We start from the raw sequence: 28,000 nt of genomic DNA on the forward strand, positions 1-28,000 counted from the left end.
TCTATCTATCTATCTATCTATCCATGCATCCATCCAACCATCTGCTAAAATAGCAGATATATGCACTGCATAATAAGTGCATATAATCCCTCTATATCAACATATATATGTGTAAATGTATAATTAGATTCACAAATATCCATTTAAATACACTCCTATATAAACTGACAAGGTTTACGGGCACATGTGCATATGTAACATGCAGTCTCCATGTGCTTACATGTGGAAGAATATATATAATTTACATATCTAAATGTGGCAACCAATATGTCTATACACGGGGAAAAGTTGCCTGTTTGGAGATATATGTGTGTATAGGTGCCTGTACGTGTAAATCTGTGAACGTGCAGCTGTGTGTATGTATATATTTTATTTGCCCGCATATAAGTGTCTATATGTGTGTATATGTCTATATCTAGTCACATATATGTCCGTAGCTATATGTAACTATGTAACAGATAATGTTTTTTACTATCCGATTGAGGTAGGCTTCTGCAGCCTATTGTTTCAGACAACAGATATAAGTTGCGATGGAAGAGGAACGTCGGATTTGGTGTCTGTCCCCCATTTCCAATTATAGATGGATCATTACAGACAGAGAAGTACTGAGAATCCAGACATCTGCTCTTCACATGAATGCACTCACCTCCTAGAGAACAGCCTGCCATCATGCTCTGGAAACTGGTTGAAAATGTCAAGTATGAAGATATCTATGAGGTGAGTATATTATATGCATATGACTAAGAGAGTATATGTATATTTAAATATACATCTAGCATATAGATACAGGCATGGCTATATAATACATATATTGCTCTACATATACATCCAGGCAGAAACAGAGACATACACCAGCACACACGAATATAGAGATGGGAAACCGAGAGTAAATGCTTAAATGCTTAATTATTTGCATGTTTGTATTCAGCATGCCAAGCTCTAAACTTTTTATTATTTTTTTCATGGAAAAACTGTTTGATGCGATTTAAAACATCAAAGATATGATCTGGGGATTGGAATAGGCAACTTAAAGGCAAGAGTTTGAGTGTTTAGACCTCCAATTATATATAATTCGATTAAATATGGACGAATGTTGAGGACAATTAAAAAAGGGGAGAAAAAAAAACCCGAAACACTATCCGGTAATCAGGGACTGGATGCATTTCTTTCTTTTATTTTTTTTTATTTTGCAATTCCAAGCCCAGCTCAATCTGAATCTGGATTTTATATTTTTTTTTCTTGTTTTCACAATCGGATACGTTTTTTACGACTTTTTAATACCTCTACACCAAGAAATAAGATGTGCATGTGTACATATACTGGCATTAATTAAGCGGCACATTCATTCTTGTGCGTGTGTGAGTTCACACACCCGAACCGATACAGTCAAAGGCAGCTCTGCATAGTCCGCGGACACGAAAAGTTGTGAGCTTTATCCAGACCTTATTTTCGAGGTCAAAAAGCAAACAAAGGGGGGAGAAAAAAGAAGAAGAAAAAAAAAAGGTCACAGCTCAAACACTGCGAAACCTTTCTTAATTTTGCACGGTTTCCTGAGCCGGATCTTTCCCAAACGGGCTCCGCGAATGTGTTCCTTGTAAGTTAAACCAGCGTGCGGGATTTTCTCAGAAACGAGGGGGAAAACAAACAAACAAACAAACAAACAAAAAAAAAAAAAAAAAAAAAAGAACAAAAAAAGAAAAAAAAAAACAAAAAACCCGGAAAAGATAAGTGAGGAATGACGCTTCACAAAAACGTATTTTAATTTTTTAAATTGTTTTTATTTTCTTTAATTGAGAGGGAGGTGTTTGCGCGGGGGGAGATTTTCAGAAGGGCGCAATCCGCCACCTCCAGCTCGGGAGCTGCTCCGTGGGGAGGCGGCCGGGCAGCAGCCGGGGACCGGGAAGGGCCGGGGACAAGGAAGAGACAGGGACAGGACAAGGACCGGGGATGCACTAGGCGGTGAGAAGGGACCGGAGACCGAGCAGGGGCTGATCAGGGTCCTGTCAAGGGCTGGCAAGGGGATCGAGCAGGAACCAGCGACAGGGCAGGGACCGGGGACTGAACAGAGGCTGGGAAAGAACTGGGCACTGAGCAGGGTCCGGGAGACAGGGCAGGGACTGGGAACCGGACCGGAGCCGGGGTGGGACCGGGCAGGAACCGGGGACCTGGCAGGGGCTGGGTGCCAAGGAGAGAGGGGCAGGCTGCTGGGCAGCGACCGGGGATCGGGCAGGGTCTACTGGGAAGGGGACGGGCAGGAGCCGGGCAGGGCTGGGGTTCGGGAAGCGGCCGGAGCCCCCCGGGGAAGCACCGTCGGGGCCGCCCCGTCCCCAGCCCCGCCGCGCCGCCCGCAGCCCTTCCCTCCGGGAGCTCCTTGGCACTTACAGAGGGAAAACTCCCAGGAAAAGCGCAGAAAGAGACCGAGGGAAGGTACAGCTCCGGCTGCTCCTGGCCGGAGAAAGGACGGGATGGAGGGAAGCGGGGAGGGAGAGGACCCACCGGCAGCACGGGAGAAACATCTCCACTCCCAAAAGCTGCCGTCAGGTTGATTATCATCGGCACACGCCGGCATCTGCAGGACGGGCAGAGAACGAGCACACACGTGTGTGTGTCTGTGTGTGTGAGAGTGTGTGGTGAGAGTGTGTGTGTGTGTCCCTGCGTGTCCCCAGCCCGCTGAGCCCACGCTGCTTTTCCCTCCCCATCTCCCTGCGCAGCCCGGCCATTGTCTCTGCCCGCAGCAGCAGGCGACATAACATCTCCTCTCGCTGACTGCCGAGGCCGGGGAATGAAGGGTTTTCTGTTTTTTCCACCCTGCTTTTGATGGGGGGGTTTTCAGGCGCTGTGGATTCACCGACACCCGCGCTTGTAGATTGGCGTGGGAGAGAAGAGTTGGGGGAGCGGCTGGGTGGGATTTGGCTGCGGGCAGGGTGTATCCTAACCTAGGGATGCGCTCCAGGGCATTTTTTAACGTGTAGCCTAGGGGAAAAAAAAAAAAAAAAAAAAAAAAAAAAAAAAAAAAAAAAAAAAAAAAAAGGAGAGAGAGAGAGAGAGAGAATTGTTGTCTTTTTTTTTTTTTCCTTTTTTTTTTTTAAGAGCTAAAACACTCTAGATTTATCTTAAAAAATATTTCTCTCTCTTCTTTCCGATTTATAATTAACAGCACGGCGGTAGAGGCATCTATGTCACTTAAACTGAATCCGTTCTTAAAACAAAAGTGTGTGTGTGTGTGCGTGTGCGTGTGCGTGTGCGTGCGGGGGGGCAGCTCTGGGAAGTGTGAGTCTATTTAGGAAGGAACGTAAGTTGAACTTTAACAGAAATGGCAGACAGTCCAGTTGAACGGGTTCCTGCAACATCAAAAAGGTTTTATATCGCCCCTGGCTTTGCCTCAAAACTATAAATTTACTATCCTTTAAAATTCGCTCGATGATTTTCACATTTGGGTGGAAATCAGGGAATCTATGTACGTGTGTGTGTATATATATATATATATATATATATGTATGTATGTATATATTCATTACGAGCGGTAGAAAGAGGATTCAGACCAAAAAAAAAAAAAAAAAAAAAAAAGTGGAACTCAACATTGCAGATTCAAGTATTTATTTGCTATTGTGAATAAATACGATCTGTAACAGCAGAAGGGCTAAATCTTCACTGTAAATAGGTTTATATTACAGTGAGTGCGTGTTTCCTCTTCCATTCCTTTAAAAATACAAAAAAAAACCCCTCAACAGCAACAACAACAACAACAAAAAAAAACCAGAAAAGCCTCTTTTTCCTTCATTATTTGCTTTAAACCCCCAACAACAAAATGCAAGAACAAAAGCACCGAAGGCATTCAATTCCTCATATTAGGAATGTATAATTAAATATATAATAAAACAGAAAGGAAATATACTTTTTGCTTCTTCTTCTTCTTCTTCTTCTTCTTCTTTCTTTCTTTCTTTCTTTCTTTCTTTCTCTCTTTCTCTCTTTCTCTCTTTCTTTCTTCTTCTTCTTCGCCTCAAGCATTGCTTCCTCTCACTTCCTTGCTCCAGCTCAGCAGTGTCGACTTTCCGCATCTTCCTCCGCTCGAGTTAATTGAAGTTCTGCCTCTTCCTCGCTAAACTTTTTCCCCCCTCTCCCTCTCCCCAAACTCTGCCTCTGCCAGCCCCCCTCGTCTGATTACATCTAGTAATTCTCCACTGAATGAACGTCATTTACAATAGTAGGGGAGCTCTCGAGCTGGCTGCCAGCTTCACGCTCCATTTGGTCCTGCATTCTCCCTTTAAAGTAGTCGTGTAATATTAATAGTCATGAATATCAATTATTATGAGGCGGTGTAGAGAAGGAAAGGGAGGAAGGGGTAGCGGAGCAGTCTGAGCCTAGCCTTGGGTTGAAGAGGATTGTATTTGGGAGCTCAAAGGCAAAAAAAAAAAAAAAAAAAAAAAAAAATCCAAACAAAAACCAAAAAAAAAAAAAAAAAAAAAAAAAAAAAAAAAGGACGAAAAAAAAACCCCGAGAGGGAGGGGTAAATCCTATATGTAGATAGAGGTTTCCAGGCTCGGTTTTGGGGGCACTGGTCTCTTTTTCTTTTCTTTTCTTTTTTTTTTTTTTTTTTTTAACCTTTTTTTTTTGATGGATAGACTTCGAAATATCTCAAGCTGTTCTCCTGTGTCCAACACGTCCCTTTGCAGATCTCCTTGATATTTTTTCCCTCCAATTATTAGTATAATCGCCATTATTTTATTTTTAGCTATTACAAGACTTTTTTTATTTCCAGATGTTAGTCCACACCTATTCCGCCATGGTGAGTTTGGATCCGTGTTGTACTAGAATTGCATGTTCTCTCTCTCTCTCTCTCTCTCGATCTGTTGTGTCTCTCTCTCCCTCTCTCTGTCTTTTTAAACGCCTTTGGCTTGGTAATTTAGCACAATAATTGGAGGAGGCTTGCAGCTGCTTCTCCCCTTTTGCATTGTGTGTTCCCGATTTCAGCTAGGGAAGTCTGGGGGGGAGAGCAGGGGGAAAAAAGAACTTTTCTTCCTTGTTGTTTTTCTTTTTTTTTTCTTTTTTTTTTTTTTTTTTTTAACCATGTGTGCCATTGCTTGTGGGGGTTTGAGCTACACTTTGTGGAATAGATATTTTTTCTTGTTTACTTTAAGCTCGCAGCTTCAGTGCGTTGGAGTTGGACAAAACTCCTCTCACACCTTTTCTCTGAAGCCTCCGCACACTCCCCCCACCCCCTGTCCCCCCTACACAACTCAAAGACTTTTCATTACAATTAACCCCCACCCCATTCTCTGGAATATAATATTGGAAAAGGAAACAAAAGACACTGGAAGTTGCTGCAGAAATCATAGCGCCTGGATTTGTTCAATATCCATGTTTCATTTTTATTTGATTTGATTTTTTAAAATTTATTTTTAAGGGATAGACTCCCTTTAAGCAAAGATTTCCTGTAATTTTTATTTTGTTTTTGGTTTTGTTTTTTTTTTTTTTTTCTTTTTCTATTTTTCTTTTTCCCAAGTCCTTTTTAACACAACTTCTCGCCTCGGAGTCTTCCGAGAAGTGCAACTTTCTTTTTGGGCTTTTCCACGTGAAAATGGGTTGGTGATTTTGAGTTACAGGACTTGAGCAGAGGGAACAAACAGATGTTGGGAAACTTTAGGCAGGAGAAAGGGTGGGTTTCTGGATAGACGGGTAGTTTGATGCTTTTAATTTTTTTTTTTTTTTTTAAGCTTCGGTTTGATATGAGGAGGCTGTGGATTGGGAATTATACCTCTGGTCTGAAACTGCAGATCATACATGTATTTGGAACACTAGTTCTACATTTTTAATTATGACATTTAGCAATTCTCCCTCACACCCCCCGCCCCTTCCCCCTCCTCGATAGTTCCTGGGAATAGACACGATGTGGGTGCAAAACATTGGAACGTTTCTAATAACTGGCGGGGGAAGGGGACACATTTGAATCCCACTTTCCAGCTGTTTACGTCCTATTTTATTTTATCTCACTTCGGGGTGGGTTTGTGCTCCTTTTACTTTTTTTTTTTTTTTTTTTTTTCTTTCTTTTTTTTTTTTTTTTCTAAAAAAAGGTCCTCTTTTTTGTTGTTTGTTTGTATGTCATTCCGCTTGTAGGACCGGCATGATGGAGTGCCCAGCCACAGTTCCAGGCTGTCCCAGCTGGGATCCGTCTCGCAGGGACCCTACTCCAGCGCTCCTCCGCTCTCTCACACCCCATCCTCGGATTTCCAGCCGCCTTATTTCCCACCCCCCTACCAGCCTCTTCCTTACCACCAAAGCCAGGACCCTTACTCCCATGTCAATGACCCCTACTCCCTAAACCCCTTGCATCAGCCCCAGCAGCACCCCTGGGGACAGAGGCAGAGGCAAGAGGTGGGATCAGAAACCGGGTCACTGCTGCCACAGCCTCGGGCCGCCCTGCCCCAGCTCTCGGGACTGGACCCCAGGCGGGACTACCACTCAGTACGGAGGCCAGATGTCCTCCTGCACTCAGCTCACCATGGCCTTGACTCCGGCATGGGGGACAGCCTTTCTCTGCACGGCATCGGACACCCAGGGATGGAGGAGGTCCAGGTAAGGCAACGCGTTTCTTTCGCCTGGGCAAATGCAGATGGAGCCCCCATCCCTGGGCTAGGAGTGGTCACTGAGGGATTTCCAGCAATGCTGTTCTTTTTCCACGTCGGGTTTGTAACTGCGGTACTCCCTCTCCCTCTATTTTTCTATTTTTATTATGTATAAATATATAATTTTTTTAGTAAGAAAATTTATTTCCTCGCTGTCACGCAGAGGCTGTGCTTTATAAACCCTCCCCTACATGGCGAGGCAGCAAAGTGCAGGGGGCAGGCAGGCATGCTGCTCCAAATATTCCACGTGTTTCAAAAGCTGGCAGCGTTCAAGCTTGGCTTTTCAAATTCCAGTTATTTCCCATGCAATCTCAGCTTCCACTCCCCTCCACCCCCCCCCCCTTCCCCCCCAACCAATTTCCTGCCGTTCAGAGATTTTGATGAAACTGTCGAATTACTACATTTTTCATCCGGGAGGGAGGGAAATGATAAACAAAACCCAAAGCAAAAGCAATAACTGGTGATCAGGAACAAGTCCCGTGTCCGTGTCCCCCTCCCCCCCCCCGTCCCCCCCCCTCCCCAATTTGTGAAGTGTGCTTGGTAGAGTAGCACTGATTTTAAATAGTTTCATTCCCTCTTTTGGATAACAAAGGAGTTTCGCCGGGCTCAAAGCACAGTATTTCCCAGCTTTCTTCCGTCCCACACGAAACTCATAATCACGTGTTATTTCCTAAAAACAGAAGGACCCTTAACAGCTTCGCTGCTGGGGCGGTTTGCACCTTGCTGGAGCAGGGCACGGCCAGCCCGTGGGGACCCATGAGGCGGGGGCTGGAGCCTCCAAATCCTGCCTCAGGCTCTCCTAATCGGGATTTCTGGGGGCTCCCCTCCATGCGTTTTTATTTTTTCCCCCAAAAATTTCTTTTTCTTATAACATACCTGTATATATGTTTAGTCTTGGGGTAAATAAAGGTATGAATGAAATGACGACTTCAAAGTTACAGAAAGGGAAAAATCAAGGAGAAAAGAGGAGCTGGGAAGATAAAAAATAGCCGTGAGAAAGGATGGTGCTGAACATGAGAGGAACCAGCGGCAGGGAAGCGGGGGGGATGCATTGCTTTGGCTGGAGGCTTGTCTTAGGGCTGCACGGGAAAATCCCCGAGCTTTGCTGGGGCGAAATGTTTCAGAAAAAAGGAAAGGTTTTGCTGTCTGGATTTGCTCCTGCCTCCGAGCTCAGTGACCGTCGAGTCTCTGCGGGTTCCCGAGGTAGCTTTGAGACCTGGGGGCAGCCCCCGGCCGCCGTGGGTGAGATGCGCAGGTCTCGTCTCGCATTCCTGGCTCAGACAAAGTGGTTTGCAAGTCAAGGCGAGTTTTACCTCTGTGAATGTAGGAAAGGAGATCGCTCTCCTCCTTTCTCTCCGCGGCCGATAGGCGTTAAGTACCGTTTGTGCCTGGATATTTACACTTTCCCCAAAGAATAGGCGGTAATTGCTCTGCTTTTGTGAGAGAGTAGAACAGAGGAGAGAGAAGGAAAGGAAAGAGATTAAAATAAAAGAGAAGAAAAAGATAAAATGCAGAAAGAAGGAAAGGATAGAGGAAGAGAAGATAGAGAAGACAGAGAAGAGAGGGAAAGAAGGGGGAAAGATAGAGAAAGAGAGAAAGACATAAAGAAGGAAAGGAAGAGGAGAAATGATGGGAAAGAAGGAGCTCAAATAAAGCAGCTCTCCATCCGTTTCCCGTCCCTTCTGCGGGAAGGGCACTACACTTGCGGAAAGTGCCTCCCCCCGTTGCTCCCAGAGCAGCGGGGCCACCCGCGGACCCTCGCGACCTCCTCCCAGGGCTGGCGGGGCCAGGGTGGGTGCGATGGGACGGGGATAGGATGGGACAGGACCAGCAGGGCTTGAGCTCTTGGTTTGGGCAACTGAGACAGCAGGAAATTTAACAGGCCCTTGATTTCTGAAAGTTTGTTCCCAGGATGGGGGAGGAGGGGGAGAGGTAGAGGAGGGTATCCCAAGGAGAAACACGTGAAGGAAGAGGTGTCCAACTGCAAGTCAAGGCAGGCAGGGGGGAAAGCAGCCCAGAACTCGCTGCTGCCGCTCGGCATTTTCTATTTTTGACCCCCCACTAGTGACAGATGAAGTTGGGTAGTTTTCCATCTTGATATTTAATATTGATTTATTCTAGATTCGAGAAAACTTTTCTAGCAACAGGGTTTTTATTTTGACGACGTATACTCATTTATCCCGCATCACTGGATATAATTTCCAGGAAGGGTTTCAAATGCTGAGAGTTTTTTTCTTATTTCAGTAGTCCGAAAAGTTGAACGGCTATCTAGATGTATAGTTGGATAAAGATGTTTCTCTTTGCTTTAGCTTATGCATGTCTGATCGAATATGTGCCGTGAGAATGGGCTGGGCTGAGGAGAAGGAGACAGAGGGTGCGTGACAGAAAGAAGCAGTGGTTATTTTATAAACACCAAATCCAGTCCATGTGTTAGCCATTGTCCAGGGCTAGAATTAAGTGATTGTAACACGATAGCGCTCTGTTATTGTAAACAGGACACACTGTATTGCTATTGCTGCCTCTCTCGAGAGGAATTTTCAATCTGTGATTTACAACCTTCAGGCAGGGAACAGAGAAGCCAAGACCTACTTACTGAACAAAAATTTGCATCATCAGATAGGGACCCTGAAAAAAATCCACCATTGCAACCCCAGATACTTTTTCCCCCCACCGGGTGGGCAAAAGTAGGGTTACAGTAATAAAGGATTCGATGAAGGAAAAGTGGAGGGAGAAATTCAGATTCTGTGGGCTCTTTGAAAGAAAAGGTAGAGCTCAGTTTTTAAGGTTTCAACTCAGATGCATCCATAGAAGTGGAATAAGGTGGTTATAGATAGTACTTAGGAAGCTTCATGTTATCAGATTATTGGAGGAGGGAAGGGAGGAGTATCTTCTTCTCCAGATTTTCCAAGTATATCTGGAAACTCATCACCTTTCCCCTCCCTGCACACACACCTCCGCTCCTCCTCCTCCTCACTCACGCTACTACTACGTGCTAACTAGAGACACGGAAAGTTAAGTTGCACCAAAACACCCAAGTCTCTTATAAAGTAACCCCTGGTATCACTTTTAACTAAAGAAGTCTAGTAATTAAAAGTCTGAGTTGTTTTTCCACGTTTCCGCATGCAGTCCTAATTAAATCTTTACGATCCTCTCTGTGACTATTAACTGCCAGCATGCTGAGCGAATATCCTGTACAAAAACCCAGCAGGAGGGCGTAATTAGATAGAAAATCAGACAGGAGTCTTCTCATTAACTACAACAACTAACCCACGTTGCTGATGGAGAGAGCTGAGTGCGCGCACACGCATAAAGGGTGCGCGCAACCATCGGCTCCAGAGATAAGGTGAGATAAGGAGGAAAGATGAGGAAAAAAAAATTAAAAGGGGGAAGGTGATATTTCACGTTTACCTCCGTTTCTGTGCCATCGAGGTGCGAGCCACGCCGCACTCCAGCAGGCTGCAGGATTTGCTCATCATCCCTCGTTGGGAGCTGCTCAGGGAAAGGAGGGAAGACTTTGTAATTTTATTTTGTGCCCTTTAGGTATGTAGCCTATTGATTATGAGGGAGAGACACAGCCATGCCCAAACACAGCACATAAGGCACCGCTCTGTGTGTGTGCACTCGTTTGAGGGTGGATCCAAGGAAAATGGAAGGAAAGCTCTCATAGAAAATGTTCCATCGCATTTTTGGGGAGATGTAATTTTCTCCTAAACAGCATTCCATCTGGAATGTCTCCGCTGAGCACAGAGGAGGATCTGAATAAGCTCAGCTTCTCGGCGTAGCAAAGATAAAGTTAAAATAATCGTGAAGTAAATCATTGCTTTGTTGTAAAGTTGTTTTGCTTATCAAGGAAAAACGTGACAACCCCCCAAATATGCAATAACACTGAAAACCAAACCCTTTAGAAATAGTCATGGGAAAAATAAAACAATAAAGTCAAGAAATCCAAATGTCCCCTTTTGCCTCAGAATTTACCCTAAAACGGAACCTGTGGGAATTCTGCAATAAATTGTTCTTAAAAGACTTCTTTTTCGGAGATGGCTTTACTGTGCCGTACACAGATTCAGCACTAATTTTGGTTTGTTTAGGGGGTTTTGGTATATCCCACTTTCGTTTTGAGAAATGAAACCCAACATTTGCTGTGTCCTCTGTGCCCGTCTTTGTTCTCTTCCCTGCTAAAGAAGTTAATGCCATAATAACAGGTGTGCTCCTCGGCGGGCTGGAAAGAAAGGGGGAAAAAAAAGGAGGGAAACAAGGCTTTGAAATTCGGAGGCTTTTTTTTTTCCTAGGCAATCAATTTGATGGTTCATACTTTTGATAATGTGTATTCCCGCTCCTCCCTCCCCCTCCCCACCAATTCAGGACATGGAAGCAACCTCGGGAGCTGTAAATCTCTTTCTGCTCGTGCCCTGTACAATGTGGGCGTTGCACAGCTCTCCGAAAGGCTCAGGCTTTAATTAAAAGTCCATAATGTAAACTATGATATATAAAAAGTAAATGGCCCTTGAATTATTAAGATGTAGCAGGGTTAAACAAACAAATAAAAAAAAAAACAGAAAAGAAAAAGGAGGAGGGGGAGGAAAGGGGAGGGAACATTTAAGTTGTCCTTAATCGTGTTCATTTATGTCATGCAATAGATCTTGCAGATGTTGCCAAATTGCCACATTTTCAAAGGAAGAAATATAAAGCTTTATGGAATGCAAAGAAGTCTATGTGATATCTATGTTTTATAAGATAACAAAACCAGTATTGCACCCCATATGCTTCACACCTCCTTTTGTTTTATTAGACGACTATATAATTTGTAAGAATTTAATTCCCTTGTCGATTGGGGGAAATAATAATAACAACAATAATACTAATAATAACAACAATAATAATAAAGAAAAATCCCTCCTCCCCTAGTGAATTAATATAAATGGAAATAACAGGGACTCCAGTTTGGAATGACATGATTTATGTACGCGATTCTTTAATATCCAGTCAATTTGAATAGTGATGTTTTTATATCCACAGTCAGTTGAAGATGCCAATAACAGCGGTATGAACTTATTGGACCAGTCTGTCATTAAAAAAGGTATGGATTATTCCAACAAGCTAGACAAACTTTTACTGTGTAGCGATATCTTCCTGCTATATTTTGACTTTGGGGCAATGAATTTCTCCAGGAAGCAGGCGCCCGTGGCAGCGAGATGAACAGTTGATTGGACCAGCAGATAGAGTGAAGGGATAAGACACGCGAAAGGAAAAGTTTATATCCCCGCCTCCCCCGCCCTTCAAAGGGTTTAATTACACGAATGCTCTCTAATGGGGCACCCCGTGCTCTAGTGCAGCTTCCACCGCCCCCCTTCCCTCCCCTTCTCCCCGCCCCCCCGATAGTCTTCGATGGGGACCCCTTGGCTTTTAATGCGGGAAGGAGCTGATTCCCTCTGGGGCTTAAATGCATTTCCCAGGCGAAACAGAGGTGGAGAGGAGAGGGAGAGATGCCCATGGAAAGGCAGGCTCAGCCCCCTTCCCCGCTCCCTCCAAGGTTCCCCCTTCCCCCAAGATTCCCCCCTTCCCCGTGCCCATTTTTTACATCTTTCTACATATGCGCCCATGATTTAGTGTAACTGCAGAATCACCCCATACTGTTAAAGCGAATGTGATATTAACAAATGTTTGCAGTCTCTTGTACAGCTGTAAGCAAAATAATTAACTAATTAAACTAATTAAATGTAATTACAATAACTCATTTTGGGCGTTTTGCAGCTGCTTAATTTTTTTACATTTCTCTGACAGTCACTCGAAGATGCTTGGCGATTAGTGTTGTGTTATGCTGATAGACATTAAACAGATCACATGCTGCAAATGGAGGGAAAGCTATCTTTAATTATCTAAGGAGTTTCTATTTCTAGATTCAATTTTAAGTACCAGAGATGAGGTTTAAAAACGCTGTCCCTTATGCTTACTATCAACGGCGCTTATCTCCAGGACCTTGTTATTTGTCAAATGTGCACAAATAGTTTAGCAGCGATGATTTTCTAGGACATAAAGCAAAATAACTGGGAGGGTGTTTATCCAAAATGTCTTGAAGGCAGCATGAGGTCTTTCCGTGTACTTTTTGTTTGTTTTGTTGTTGGTTGGTTGGTTGTTTTTTGTTTGTGGGGTTTTTAAAAATCTTTTATTTATTATTTTTTAAAATTTAAATCTCTGTGTACGGTATCTCTTTCATACATATGATCAAGGTCTGGTTATTTGAGAGAGGACAAATGAAAACTTGAAGACCATTTGACAGCACCATTTATGACTATCGGTTGAAAGGTTGAAGGGTCTTGGGGTCTTTTTTAAGAAATAGAAAGTTACTTAACTTTAAAAAGAAAAAAAAAAAGTTGTATGTTTCTGCTGTTTTGGTTCAGTTTGAGTGTTTGGTGGGGTTTATAATCAAGGTCTGTAACCTGATGGTTTGTGGTTGTATTTTTGACTTTTTTTTCTCACTCTCCTCCCTCTTCCCCACTCCCACTTGACACCTCATACACTCCCTCTTGGGTGTATTTGATTAATTAGTACTTGATTTGTGGTCGAGAGACTCCTTTCTGAGGTTGTCCCTGTGCTGGTCTTTTGCAGAATACACAATCCAAATTTTTTTTTTTTTTTTTTTTTTTTTTTTTTTTTTTTTTTTTTACACACACGCCCGCCTGTGTCTCTCCCTCCTTCAGCTGACGAGGACAGCGGGGACATTCCATGTGCATGCTGGGTGGTGCAATTAGACAGCGAGCAGCACTAGAATGCCTGCAATTATTACGTATTGGGTATAGGTTTTTATGTGTATTAGGCATATATTTAGGTGTGCTTCGTGTGTGTGTGGGCATTGCAAGGGCCCCAGATGGAGCAGCTGCTGCCTAAAGAGACCCAGCCCCATCTAGGTGGGATTACTTGTGCCTATTTGCAGCCAGAAGAAGAGATACTCTGAGTTTACACATGATGGAGACACATGCTCTTTGGAAATAAGGTTACTAAAGAAGAGCCTGAGATGCATTTGCAACTGTTTAAAAGTCACTGTAGCAGCATTTTCTTCCTTAAAAGTAAGGCTGAGATCCCAGAAACTTTCCAGCATAGAGGAATATTGTATTTTTTAAAAGTTTTTTTTTGCACAACGAGTTCCCTGGGTGCAGAGGAAGGGAAATGGGTAATAAATAGCAGGTCGCATTTGTGGCAGTCAATATTTAATCAGGATGAGGGAAGGAGCAACGCAGAGAGCGTTCAGTATCAATTTCACTTTGTTCCCTGCAGTTTGTAGCTGTGAGGGTGTACTTTGAAACAAGAACAAGTTATTTAAACTCTGCGAGTCGTTCTTGCAGGCAGATGGCACAGATAGATAGACAGACATGCAGGTATTGACAGATTTTTTGTGCAGTGGAACACTCCTGTGACTCACTTTTGGGGTCACAGGGGGTCTGCTTCACCCAATCCTGGTTCAGTGCCTAAAATCCTTTCATTGCAAAGCAGTGGGAAAAGTATGATGGGGACTTGAAGCCTAAACTTAATTATATCACCCAGGCTGTGTCTGTTCCTTTATGGCCTCCGAGGCCTGCAGAGGGAATTATCTGTCTATGCAAAAGGTTTGCCAAAATATTAAGGAAATTATATAGGGATTCATACAGGGCTATTGATTTATCTCACGTATCGATCCCACACAACAGATTACATATACCCAGGCTCTTGTTATGTTTGCTATCTGAGCTTACTTGACATTTCTGAAGTAATTTAGTTAAGAGGAAATGAGTTGTTCCCAGTAGAGAGAGCAAATGAGTGGAGTGAAGGTAGCCAGCGTGATAAATGGCTCTTTCATTTGGAGATCTCCAGAGCTCGTTTAAGGCTAATTTTCTGTATTAGCCCCCTTTGAGCTATTAATGCAATAGGCAGGGACCGTGGCCCCTTGTCTCTTAGCTGCCCCATTAGAGCGAGCATTAAGCTACCAAGGCTGAACTCCACCGTGGTGGTGGTGGCGCTGAAATAATGAAAGGTGCTTTTTAAACTCCCCTAATCTAAACTGGCAGAGGGTGGTTAATACGATTTGAAGGGGGCTGGTCAATGAACAATCAATAAACTAATAATGAGAAGGATGCGGTACATTAGCAGTCTAAAAATCCAACGAGACATTAAAAAATCATCTTTAACTCCCACTTCCATTAAGATTTGGGTGGTGGGAGTGGGAGGGAGGGAGCCAGATAAATCATCAAGATGATAATAATCACCAAGGACATTAATATCAGATTTAACTCAGCTTTCAGAGCTTACCGGCTGCACGATTTGAGGCCTTTCCCTCTATTTTTGCTGAAATGAAGGGAAGGTTTGCCATGTGTCAGGAATAAAAGATCGGGTCTCCTTGTCAAATGCTCATCTGAAATTTCCTTGGCACTCTCTGTGGTGGAAGAAGTTGTCTTCCTGCAAAACCTTACATGGCCTGAGTCACAAGTTAATTTTTTGTGACTCTGGGGCACAGTCAGTGACCTTAAAATTATTCTGATGTATTTATTTACTTTCAGCTCTTTCTGACGATCGTCTGCACACTCACATCTGATTTAGCATGAAAGGCCATTTTAACTCTGAGACCTTAATTCATGGTCCTGCAAACACACTCTGTTGTTCCTCCTATTTTAAGGAAACACATGAAAGAAGATGTCTTAGCCTTTCGTTTCTAGCTGTTAATAATCCAGCACGAGTTTCCTCCCCACCCCGTGGAGCAGTTGATAAATGATTAACTGAGAACCACTCTGGCCTCAGCTTTTCAGGTGATAGATCTGGGGCTCCAGAGATGGTGCTCCAGTGCAGCTGAGTTTCGTGCTTGTTCCTGGATTACCCACTGAACCTGAGGATCCCCTTTAATTAAATGCAAAGCAATTTCGAGGGAATACATTCCACCTTGAAATTTAGTCCCGGCTTTCAGGGGACGGGGGCTGCGGTGGAGAAGAGGAGAGGGGAGGGGAGGGAGGAGAGGAGGGGACCAGGGGGACAGAAGGAAATGCGAGATGAACAAGCACTTCTTGTATTTGTTCCTTGAAATTAAGATAAAATCCGTGTCTCTTCAGTTTCAGTGCCTAAGACTCTGTTCCCGGACGTTTTAGTCTTGGCTACTGAGTCAGACCGAATCACCACTTACAGCAAAGTCCTGTTGTTAGCATGGACAAAGGACTTTTTACTCATCTAAAGCCCAGCAGACAGAGTTTAAAAAAAAAAAAAAAAAAAAAAAAAAAAAAAAAAAAAAAGTAGTTTGATGATTCATTCATAATTAAGTTGTCCACCACGTTTTTAGTTAGAAATACAAGAAATATTTATTCTGATTATTTGACTGACTGTTCGACCACGATATTATTCAGCTGGGTCATTGCAATGCTATCCATAGTTCAAACCCTTATTAAACAGCTGTTTGCAGGACAAAAATCTATTATTTCTTTAGTTTTACTGTCGTCAAAACAGCTTTTTTCACCCCACTTCCACTTGTGAGTTCACATTTGTGGACATTTTCACACGTTTGTGACGAGAAAAGCACAGCCGGAAAAAAAAAAAAAAAAAAAAAAAAAAAAAAAAAAAAAAAAAAAAAAAGGGAAAGAAAAAGCCTAAGACTTAATGTATGCACAGAAAATTGTAAACATGTAAAGAACTGAAAGCTTCACGCTGAGTTTCGCCATGCTCCATTTCCCCACCATTTCCTGCTGTCGTTCTAAAGCGATCTCACTCATCTAGAGATCCCGTTTGCAGGAACAGTATGCTTATAATTACTAACAAATCAAGCGACTACTGTTGCTCTCTCGGTTTATTGATAAGCTGAAGAGAAATGGAAGGGGGAGAAATGACAAAGAGGCTGGGAGTAACCACAGGAGGAAAGAAAGATAGGGAAAAAAAAAAAAAAAAGAGGGAGGAAAAAGAGATAAAGGGATGAAAAAGGAGAGGGTAAAAAAAGAGAGACAAAGGAGGTAAATAGAGAAGTATAAAAGCAGGGAGAAGACTGAGATTTTGAAAGGGAGAAATATGTATTTGTGAGTGCTCAGACACACGCAGCAAGTAGAGTTTGGGGATGAAAGGAAATCGAACAGTTTCTGTTGGGGATGACAAGAACTAAATGGGATGAAGTGAAAGCAGGAGTGGTGGGGACGCTACGAGGATACGTATATGCTATTCCGTGTCATTCAGCAGTTGTGGCAGTCCCTGACCAACTAGGGGAAGTTGACATTGGCTAAAAATACATTCTGCATTCGGGTTTATTTACATACTCGCAGGGATTTGACACACGCAGCTGCACGCAGGGACGTGGAGATCTCCTCACCCACAAAAGCTCCACGTTCTCTTATCTCCGCTGATGTCTGGGCTGGATCTGCAAAGCCCCAGCTATGATCAACATATAGATATGATATAGATAGAGATAATTCATTCCATGGCAAACACTTCTTTTGAGGCAGCATTAGGTAATTTACAGGAGATATAGAGCCCAGATAGAATAGATCTCTCTGAAGCTATGAAATTGTGATAGATATGCTTACACCGCCTGGCAAGCCTCTCAAACGGGCTCGGAGCTGATGGGTTTGTTCATGCCGTCCTTTTCAGGGAAACACTGCTAGGAAAAGAAAGCTGAGGAGCTCTCACCATAGCAGGGAAGGGAGCCAGCCTGCTTCCCGAAAGCAATTTGCGAAGGGGAAAAAAAAAAAAAAGGCAAACCATCGAGCACGTGAAAATCCATAACTCAAAGGTTAACTAATGTAATGAGTGCTCCAAAAGGCCAAAGCGAGCGGGGTGAGGTGCATTTAAGAATTGCACGGGTCCTTCTCTCTTTAGTGAGTTTGGACTAAGATCAGATGTTCGTGGAATTGCTGCCTCTTGTTTAATTTCTCAGTTCACTGGACAGTGACCTGATAAACTGGTCACTAAATATAGCCAGGGTAAAGGTGTACTCTAACCTCAGAGTCCGTGTGTTTGTCCCAAGGAAAAAAAAAAAATGCCGGTCATGAAAATCTGTCTGGTGGCACTTCTTTAATCCAACTTTCTTCTTTTTTTTTTTTTTTTTTTTTTTTTTTTTTTCTTTTAAATTTATTTTTTTTTCTACTTGATGCTTCACTCAAACAGATTATTGTGCATGAAATAAGAGATATATTTATGTATAATGAGGGGGAAAATACAAATACAATTTTTTGGTCGGCTGGTACTGCCTCTGATATACAAACGAGACTTTTCCTATAGAATCAATGGCAAAGAAAAAAAAATCTTAATAATAGCAACGAGAGAAGGAGCGGGCCTCTAACTCTTTTATAACTGTTTCTGAGCCGTTCTCAAACTATTTGAAACCGCCTTTATGAGCTGCATAAAGTGCCTAACTAAAAATAATAGAGAAATAGGAATCCATTTCACTTTCCGATTCCCTGAAGTCAAGCCACTCACAATAATTTGTTTATACTGGAGACTATATACAAGGCATACGAAGCAATATGTATATCTAAAATCGACATGCCTTTTGGTTTTTAGCTGTTATAGAGCTTTTATTGTGGGGGTCTGGTCTGGCAGTAGGAAATGATCTGCAATAAAAACAGTGAAACACGGTTGTGTCTATTCCATGCACTGAGGTTATAAATTTGGCAATTGCCCAGTAGTTAGCACTTGGTAATATATTAGGATACCCGATCTTATTGTTTAGCAGCTCCAGACGACTTAAATATCCGCTCAACCCTAATGGTTTGATTCTCCAGATATGTTGCAAATAAACAGGGCTTTTATGGCTTAACTGACATGTATTATAACTACCTAAATAGCTGGCATATGTGCATAATAGAACCTTATTATTTGCCGAATTGGTTTTGCAATTGATTGAGTGGAAACGGGAGATTGTGGAGCAGTATCTGCTTGAAGAGGGTGTGTAATCAATTAGTCTTCTCTGGAACATGCCCGCTGGACTGCCAGGGCTCTCCCACTAGCAAAAAGCCCCAGTTCTAGCGTGTATTTTCTATAAGGAAACGGTGTTGCCGCGGATTCGAGAGGAAGCTGCAGTAGCAGCTGTCAGCTCTTATTAACTCCTGCATAAAACATACCTTAAGTATGGTTTGTTATCAATTACTTGCAGAAATGAAACAACTGGGAAAATGCAGTGAGGTTCCCTATAAATTAAAGTGATTGGGTGATTGATTAGAGCACCTGCTGTAAATCATAACAGTTACACACAATTATGAGGGAGCTATTTAAGTTCATTTGTAAACAAAATTCATGTCACAGGGGAATTGCTCTCAGTTTTAGTTGAACTATTTTTTTTTTTGTTGTTTATTTCTGAGTGTGTCTGGTTGCTATTATAGGAATTTGTTGGTTATAATCCCTTGGTTACTCTTAAAATAACCTCACTGGTTTCTCAGAGAAAAGACATGCTTCTTTTTATCTTGGAGAGAACGACATGTTTTTATTTTGTTTATTTTCACTTTATCATTCTCCTTTTACTTTTCCCTATAACTACCTTTAAATCCGTGTTGCAGTAACTAAATCAGTTTAATTTAGGGGCAAGAGAATTCCTACTAATTCACGGACAGCACAATATGATCAGAGTGGTGAGCACCATGGTTAGACCAGATATATTTTTTTCCTGGTGTTCATTTTTCTGAAGGAAAAGACTCATTTTATTTCATAAACCAGACTTAATAAAAACACAAAGCAATAACAGAGCTGTCTTCTCATTGCTGTATCCTCCAGCCTTGATACTTATTTAAGACAGCAACTCCCTTTGTGTAGTGAATTTATTCCTGGCTCAGCTTAGCAGTAATGGAAACATTAGCCAAAAAAAAGTAAATTTTCCTCTTTTTTTCCCCTCCAGAAAGGCGCTGTCCGTTGTACAAAAGGCATCGGGGGGCTCTGGGTGAGACACAGGCTCAAACCCGAAAGTTGCCAGGTGCTTGCCAATATGTATTCTATTTCCCAATGATCAAACCCTGCATAGAGGCTGTACTGTACCACCCTTCTCTCCATCCATCATTCATGGAGCACTTTCCTAGAGGTTGGGGGAGCAGCACCCTTTAGGTTGCTGGAGGTAGCCAGAGATTCAAAATTCCCTTTCATTTTGCTGTTCTGTGCATGTCAGAGAGACTGTGGTTTTCCCGTGCTCCTTCGTGGCCTGATGGTTTCTCTCTCCCCTCCTCCCCTTTTCTTTCTCCAGTTCCGGTTCCTCCAAAATCTGTTACTTCTTTGATGATGAATAAAGATGGCTTCCTGGGTGGAATTTCAGTCAATACCGGAGAGGTGTTTTGCTCTGTACCTGGCCGCTTGTCTTTGCTTAGCTCAACTTCAAAGTACAAAGTAACTGTGGGAGAAGTTCAAAGACGCCTTTCCCCTCCGGAGTGTCTGAACGCGTCCCTTCTAGGAGGAGTACTTAGAAGGTAAGAGGCTGGGGCAAACGTGTGAAAGGATCTGGGCCTCCTTGCATGCACCAGAAATCCTTGGTCAACAGATAATTTCAAATATGCATTGATCCTACTGTCAGAGCCCACATGTGTAATGCTGGTGATCAGGCAGAAATATTGGGATGAGTGTATGGAGAGCAGAGAAAGATTTACCCTTGTTTAGCCACAAATGAAGGAACTGAGACAAAGATTTTCTCCTCGCCCATGCACACACTTTCTATCTTTTCTTCTCCTCACGCTTCTCTCTTAGATAGTGGACAAGATAAAATGCCGTGATGGGTGTGTGTGAGGCCGAACTGCAAGTATTTCAGGACCTGATGTATTTCTAGGGATTTCCTAGATAAACTCACGAGGCTTCCACTATATGGCAATAACGATCAGGCAGTTATGTCAATTACGACATGTGGTGTCACACAAGAAATTGGCAGGGATCTCACAGGCAAACTATGAGGTAGGCAGGTAAGGTCCTGATTAAAGAAAAGCCACCGACAGGCAACTCTGAAAGTCAGAAACTTAGTGCCTCACACAGAGAAAGTGGCTACAGCTAACAGCTGGTTTCGAGGCCTTTGCTGCTTAATATTTGTGTGAATCACCCACTAATGTCCTGGTGGATTTTGGTGAAGACCTCAAAATAGTTGGCATTGTTGAAGCTGAAGACAGTAGGGAGCAAGGAATAACCTCGAGGTCCCGTTTCCCCTCCATCGCAACAAGTGGGAGACTGCTTTTATGTAGAATTTAAGCTCTGAGGCCATTAGCAGGAAAGGCTATCAGGGAGAAAAGGGCTTTTTCTCCTTGGCAGTTGCCTGAGGGACTGTGAATTGTCTGCACGGGTCGTCTGTAAGAAGGGTGAGCTCAGGCTCTATCTCAAGCCCCAACAGGGGAGAAGTCATGAGGTAACAGTGTGAGGTACCAGCTCACACACTCAGGCTGAGAGGGTACAAGATTTCATTTCCTGTGTGTGAGTTAGATACCAGACTGGAATAAAAATCTTAACTTTTAGACAGGGACAGATGCATGCAAATTGACAATGAATAAACTCCAGATCGTGTTTTAAAGTTGCTAATCTTAGAGGAGGAAATACCTTGAAAACTCCTATAGCAGCAGCTGGGATACGCTGGCTCTAAGGAGCTTTAAAATGAAGTTGATGTTTGGGGTTCCTCCCTTGCCCCCGAAAAAAAAAAAAATTCTGCGATGACGTCAAGGGCTCTGGGGACGAGGGAGAAAGTTCTGCTACATGCGGTCAGTCACCCAGATATACACGTGAGAATCGGGGTCTCCTAAAATAGCTGCTGTTCCATGTGAATGTCTGTAATCATTGTTCAGCTGCCAGGGAGAGCAGCAGAGAATTTTTACTTACAGATGCTAACCTGCCTGCTTCCTTCTGTACAACTACAAATGGAGGAAGGAGAACATCTGAGAGATGCTCTGTGGAAAATATAATTACCAAGGTCAAGAAGCACTATTATTGAAATTCAGCAGATTTCTAGATGTGACCCAAGCCATAATTATTGGCTACTGCTGACTTCAGTTCCTATCTGAATCTAAATTTTAAATAAGATTTTGGTTCAGAGCAGATGAAATACAGAAAGCTGCTCTCTAGCAATTCTGCCATCCATCCCTATTTACTTCGATATAAAATAGTGGGAAGCCAGTCTGTCTCCTCTGTAGTTTCTGGTTTCCTTTCTCTGAGTGTGACTTCTAATTCTTAAAGTTTAAGTAAGAATTAGGAGAGAGTTGGGATAAACTTTGTTCTTAGGTGCCAAAACTCTCCCTGACTTCTCAGGTGGCAAGGTTTCATCCCTGGGGGGTTACATATGTATGGGCGTTCGAACTATAGCTCCGAATTTCCCACCTATGGCTCACTCACCCTTTTATTGCCCTTATCAGTAACCTCCCACAGATATTCCAATCTTCCCCAGGGCAATCCGTTCCCTCTTTATAGCGCACCCTGCCTCAGGTGAGCTCTTCCTCTTCAGCATCGCCTCCTCGCACAAGAACACACAGACGGGAAAGAGTTTAATAAATATTTCCCTCCTTTTCAATTTGTCCACAGGCGCACACACACTCCCTTCGAACTTTTCAGATTTATTTGGGGTTTTTTTTTTAACCCCTTGTCTTATTCTGGCTCTTTCCTGGAGTAACAGAGGGTTTAATCCTCCTCTGCCTTCCATCCCATCCCTTTACTACGTCTTAATACAAGTTGGAACTTGCACTCTAGATCAGAACCTTTCCATTAATTATTGCTGTTTGGCGTTATTTGATTTCCCTGGATGAAATCGAGAGAAAAGCGGGTTCATCCCCACTTCTACCCCTGGGAAAAATTAAGAAAATCTCAGCAAACCCGAGCAGAAATCAACACCCCCAGAGTCCTTAACGCCGAGTGAAAACCCTCCCAGGCTTCGCTGACTGCACAGACTAAACGTTTCTTCCAGGAATACTGCGGGGTTAATCACGATGTTAATTTCTTTGCAATTCTAGAGCCAAATCGAAAAACGGGGGGAGATCTTTGCGAGAAAGGCTAGAAAAAATCGGTTTGAATTTACCAGCCGGCAGGCGTAAGGCCGCAAATGTCACTTTACTCACCTCCCTGGTGGAAGGTAAGCCGAGGGTCGCAGCTCCCTTCACACCCCTGCCTGCTCTGAGATCCTGGCTGATGTTTGGAAAAAAAAAAAACAAAAACAAAAACAAAAACAAAAAAACCAAAAAAACAACCAAACCAAAAAACCCACAAAAAACCCCCCAAAAACCCCAAAAAAACCACCCCAAAAACCCCCAAACCACCACCACCAGAAACCCCAACCCCTTCCCCCACAAAAAAAAAAAAAAAAAAAAAAAGAACAAAACCTTCCCCCTCTCAAAAAAAAAAAAAAAACACAAACCCCAAACCAAAAAAACCCAAAAAACAACCCCACCACCAACTTTCAGAATCAGGTGGGAAAATCTTGTAGAGGTGAAAATTAGGGTGGGTTAAGAGGAACACTGTCGTGGTTAAGAATACCATTCCCAAAAATGAAGTCACTGGCTGGAGGATCACTGATCCCTCTCGTGAAGAGTGAGGCAGTGTGTCTGTGTGTGTATGTGTGGATATATGCGTGAACATAGGCGTACATGTGTAACTCTGCAGGGCAGTCCCATTCCTCATGCTATTAATTTAATTTCCACCCTGTGATCTCCAACATCTCCAACTCCAGGTCTACTCCATCCTACCACTGACTCGCTCCTCTTGAGCTGATTTATGGCCACTACAAGTGAAGAAAAATAATTCAAATTTACTTTTTTTTTTTTTTTTTTTTTTTTTTAAAGAAAGCAGAACAATTTAAGAGTAGCAGAGCTCGGTTTCCCTTAAAGTGTCTGGAGCTGAACAAAGAGACCAGCTACTCCTGAAGAAGGAGAGACGGAAGGGCAGACTGAAGTTTCATGTCATTCCAAGTCAACCAATGTCATTTTGGTGGCCAGAGAGTTTCTTTGATTTGTGGTTAGTGTATCGACAAGGAAAAGTTAGAGCCAGTAATGAGTTTAAGGTTATGTGCGTGTTTATGCTGAGAAGTTGGACTTCCTTCAAAAAAAAACCCAACCGGAATAGTATGGCTGCAATTATGAATTATTTGTATCTGCATTACACATACACACCGAGAGGCATATAAATAATCCACTTATCTCTACTGCGTATAGAGCGAGCGTAAATATTTGTGCTAGATATTAACTTTTCCACTCTTTTGATTGAGTTATGTGAGCCACAGACCTTGCCGCTCGCAGAGCTGAAGGAAAACTCCCCAAAAAAGAGGGGGGCTGAGTGCCAGGAGCTCCTCCTGGTACCCGCGTGTGGGTGATGCTGAGTGCAAGGCTCGGTGTGAGTTACGGGTACAGGGTCTCGCCGTGGAAGGTGTGAAGCATTTCGGGGGGTACAAGTGCCCTTGAGCGCCCTGTTAGTGCAGCTTCACCTCCAGGGTGTGTGTGGAACACCGCGCACTCCTCTCTCAGCAGCACCAGCCCCTCCCCGGAGCCGGTGTGAGGTTCAAACGCTAAAATCTGTGTCAAGTGTGCAGCAAGGTGTACATTCCCCTCCTCTCCCCTGTTTCCCTTACAAACCAACAGTTCGTCTCCAGAGAGTTCCCTCCTTTCGGAAGAAGCTGCACCTGATGGAGTTTTATCTCCTTTTTTTTTTTTTTTTTCTCCCTCCATCCTGCCAGCAGCCAGGTTTAGCTCAGCTGCTCCTGTATCGCCAGGAACAGGAACGGTCCAGTCGGCCCCGGCTCGCGTTGCCCGAGCGCTGCCTGGGGGGACCCTGCCCGGCTCGGGAACCCCCGCTCCAGGCTCTGCCGGGCGCCCTCGCCTTCATTAACCGGTTTGATGATTAGCGAGAAGCATTGCAGAGCAGGAGATGACGTTGGAAAGTGGCTCCTGATGGTTAAAAATAACGCGGTCCTGGAGTTATTAGACATACCTGCTTGTTGGAAATCTTCCCCCTCATCCCTCGGGCGATGCTTTAAAGGGTTTAACGCTTTATTCTAGAGGGGCTGAGCTATAATCTGGTGGAATCCCTCTAGAGTCTGAGGGGTTTTTTTCCCCCTCCTCTCTTCCTCCTTTCTGTAGCTACTGTCTTCTTCTTGTGGCATGAAGTACATCAGTAGGAGTTGGATGACACAAACCTCTGTAGGCAAGAAACCTGAAACCAGGCAGGCAGGAAAAGTGAATTAGAATTAGAAGACTTATTTTGTTCACAGAAAAAGTTGCCATTAGTTGTTATCTTTCCACCCGGCAGACAGGAGTTCTTGTTGCATGATGGTCAGTTAAAAGTGCAGATTGTTAAATTGCCATCGGGCTAAATGCAGTTATTTCCATAGTTTTACAGATGTGGCAATAACTGCGATAGTGATGCAAGTACCCTGTGTGTGGATAAAGTGTGTCTATAACGTCCTACAAAGAACTAACATTAATATGAACAATATATCCACGTCTGTAAAATTTTGGACAGTGGACTGAGGTATTGAAACAGGAAAGGTTTCTCTGCTCTTTAGAGAAGTTTGGGTCCTTAGTTTTTCAGGATTTGACCAGTTTCCCCTTGCATTTTCCTTTAGTCCAGTAAAAGTTTTGTGTGTGTGTGTGTGTGTGTGTGTGTGTGTGGTGTGTGTGAACTCTTCCCTCCGTTCTGCACCAGCAGCTGATGGGTACAGACCGACACGAGTGCTGTGCGGCAAAGACAAATCTCATCAGCTCGAAATCTGTCCCGTCGACTCCTGTCCCCAAAATAGGGCTGGTGGGGGGGCGGGAAACGCGCAACTGGAGCTTGTCCCAGAGGTGGTAGGGGTGATGATGATTTCCAAACACGGCTCAAACGAGCTGGTGACCCCCACCAGGCTCGGCCCGGTGTCCCGGCGGGTGGAGCCAGCCCAGCCCGGGGCCGGCGGTGCCCTGAGGTGTTAATTCCCGTCTCTCTCCCTGCAGGTGAGGCCGTTCATTTAGCTCGGGATTTTGGGTACATCTGTGAAACGGAGTTCCCAGCCAAAGCTGTTTCTGAGTACCTGAACAGACAGCACACGGACCCCAGCGACCTCCACTCCAGGAAAAACATGCTGCTTGCTACAAAGTGAGTGCCAGGTTAACTCATCCCCTTCTGCTCTTCCCCGGAGAAAATCTTCCCTGTCGTCAGGCTCTTCCTCTGAGCCTGTTTGGAAAGCAGACGGAATTTCCAGGCTCTAAATTCCAACAGCCCCGGGGGGAGGAAGGATGCCCGACTCGCCCAAAGGACTCTTCATCCTTTGCGGTGGGGTTCCTGCCAGCAGACACTGCCCCTATAGAGGTTGTAGGTGATGCTCCCCTAGCTGTTCATCACTTCCAAGCCATCGCCAGTTAAATAGGTTTTTTATGTAAAGTGGACAAAAAAATTATATTTTGCTTCCACAGTGTGTTTGTCTGCCCCTCCTGCTGCTCACACACACCTGTCTGTCTGCTACCAGATTGCAATGCCTTTCCCATGCGATTCAATTAAAAATATAGATTAAAAAAAAAAAAAAAAAAAAAAAAAAAAAAAAAAGAAGAAAAAAGAAGAAAAAAAAAATAAAAGCCCACCATCATGCAATGTTAATGATTCTCTATTTGGCCCCCCCAACCCATCTCTCTCCCTTGGAACTTCCTCGTCCCAAATAATGTGATGATTTACACCAGGTTGTGCTCACCGGGTGCTTCATGGTTTGCTCTGGTACTGGGCAGTGGGTGCTGAGTGTTCACACACCTTCGTATGCTAGGAAAAAAAAAAAAAAAAAAAAAAAAAAAAAAGGAGGGAAAAAAATAAAGAAAAGAAAGAAAAATCCCAGCCCAAACAGCTCTCATTTATTTCATGCTCTGGGAGGTGGCTTGCCTCCGATGACAGTGTAATTTAAAGAAATATATGGAGGGTTGAAAAATCATTTGCTCAAATTTGTCCAGATGTTTCTTAGACGTGATTGGAATTTGATTGCCCTTTTCCACAGGGTCAGGAGATATTAATGTCCCAGAACTTTAATTGCTCACAGACCCTGCTTGGCGCTTTGAAGATGTAAAATGTTGGACTCATTACTGTTTGTTCTCCAAATTCAAAGTTTCCTCTCTTGCACTTTCTTAATGGATAATACACATAGAAGTAGACCTTTATCTTTTCCCACCCTCTGAAATCTTTAATCCACTGGGAATTTCAGAGAATTTCAGAGGATGAGAGCTGAATGTCTTTTTTAAGGGTTTCTTTTTTTCCTCTTTTTTATTTTATTTTATTTTATTTTTTTATTCTGGTCTTTTTTATCTCCAGTCCCTGGGTAGGCACCTGTCTTAAAAAAACTGATTCCTTTGGGTATCCTTAAAGAAACTATTCTTGTGGGAAACCCCCAGCCTCCAGGGTTTCTGCATTGCCCGGGCACCTGCTGACTTGAAGGTCTTTTGGACCAGAGTAATTCAAAAGAAAATGTTTGTATGTGAATTCATTAGAAAAATAAAATCTGGTTTTTCAAAGGCAACAGCAACAACAGGCAAACAACCAGGAGCCAGATGTCAACTCTGATGTGTTAATTGGGGTGTTCTGCCCCCAGAATAAAATGGGAAGTGCTCACTCGGCTTCTCATAACATGAATAAGCCAGCATGGAGTCCCAAAATCCTGATTTTCCTCAGTAAGGTGGCCCAGCCTGAGCAGTCTCAGAGAGGCTCTGTTTTAACCCTCACCTACACCAGGTCCTTGTGCCACCCAAGCGCTCCGAGTGCATGGCTGTGCTTTCCTTCAGGAACAGTATTTCTGGGAGCTGCTTTGAGCCAGGGTCAGGCCTCCAGGAGGATTGGGTGCATGGCAGATCCAGGGCACATTTCCCTTTCAGCCTGGTTGTTTCTGCAGCCACCAGGCAGGGCTGGGTTTTCACAGTGCTTCAGAACCATCCTGGTGGCTGCTGGAGGGATTTCCATCTCCAGAACTGGTGTTATCCCCTGAAGAGCATCGTTCTGAGCAGGGTTGGTGCCCAAGAACCGCTGGGGGAAAAGAGGGTGACAAAAGGGTCCCATCCCACATCTTGGGGCCACTTTTGGCCTGAACCTGCCCCTTGGTTGTCACAGAGAATTGCTGGATGAACCTAACAACCACCTTCTCTCTCTCTCTTTGCCTTTCTCTTCTTCCCTGCAGGCAACTTTGTAAAGAATTCACAGATCTCTTGGCCCAGGACAGGACGCCCATTGGGAACAGCCGGCCCACCCCAATTTTGGAACCGGGCATTCAGAGCTGCTTGACTCACTTCAGCCTCATCACCCACGGCTTTGGGGCCCCCGCAATCTGCGCCGCTCTCACGGCCCTCCAAAACTACCTGACTGAAGCTCTCAAAGGCATGGACAAGATGTTCTTGAACAACAACACTGCTAACAGGCACACATCTGGCGAAGGACCAGGTAGTAAAACTGGAGACAAGGAAGAGAAACACAGAAAATGAGAGAGAGAGAGAGAGAGAAAGAGAGAGAGAGAG

General features: G+C 43.7%; 1 protein-coding gene across 3 annotated transcripts; it reads left to right on the plus strand.

Annotated features, from left to right (window-relative positions):
• Window positions 1–636: 636 nt before the first annotated feature.
• Window positions 637–28,000, plus strand: TFAP2B (transcription factor AP-2 beta). 3 transcript variants are annotated; one of them, XM_066180093.1, is made up of 8 exons: window positions 637–717; window positions 6,115–6,573; window positions 11,640–11,700; window positions 19,447–19,521; window positions 19,786–20,005; window positions 22,508–22,626; window positions 25,475–25,616; window positions 27,667–28,000. In XM_066180093.1, exons 1-8 carry the CDS (start codon window positions 637–639, stop codon window positions 27,965–27,967), a joined length of 1,458 nt encoding a protein of 485 aa, XP_066036190.1. In that variant the 3' UTR covers window positions 27,968–28,000. The 3 variants fall into 3 exon arrangements, with proteins under 3 accessions (XP_066036190.1, XP_066036188.1, XP_066036189.1); XM_066180091.1 differs by lacking the exon at window positions 19,447–19,521; XM_066180092.1 differs by lacking the exons at window positions 637–717; window positions 19,447–19,521 and adding an exon at window positions 3,910–4,786.

This window comes from Chamaea fasciata, unplaced genomic scaffold, assembly GCF_029207755.1.
Source record: "Chamaea fasciata isolate MVZ Bird 193981 ecotype frontalis unplaced genomic scaffold, bChaFas1.0.hap1 SCAF_3, whole genome shotgun sequence".
Taxonomy (NCBI): domain Eukaryota; kingdom Metazoa; phylum Chordata; class Aves; order Passeriformes; family Sylviidae; genus Chamaea; species Chamaea fasciata.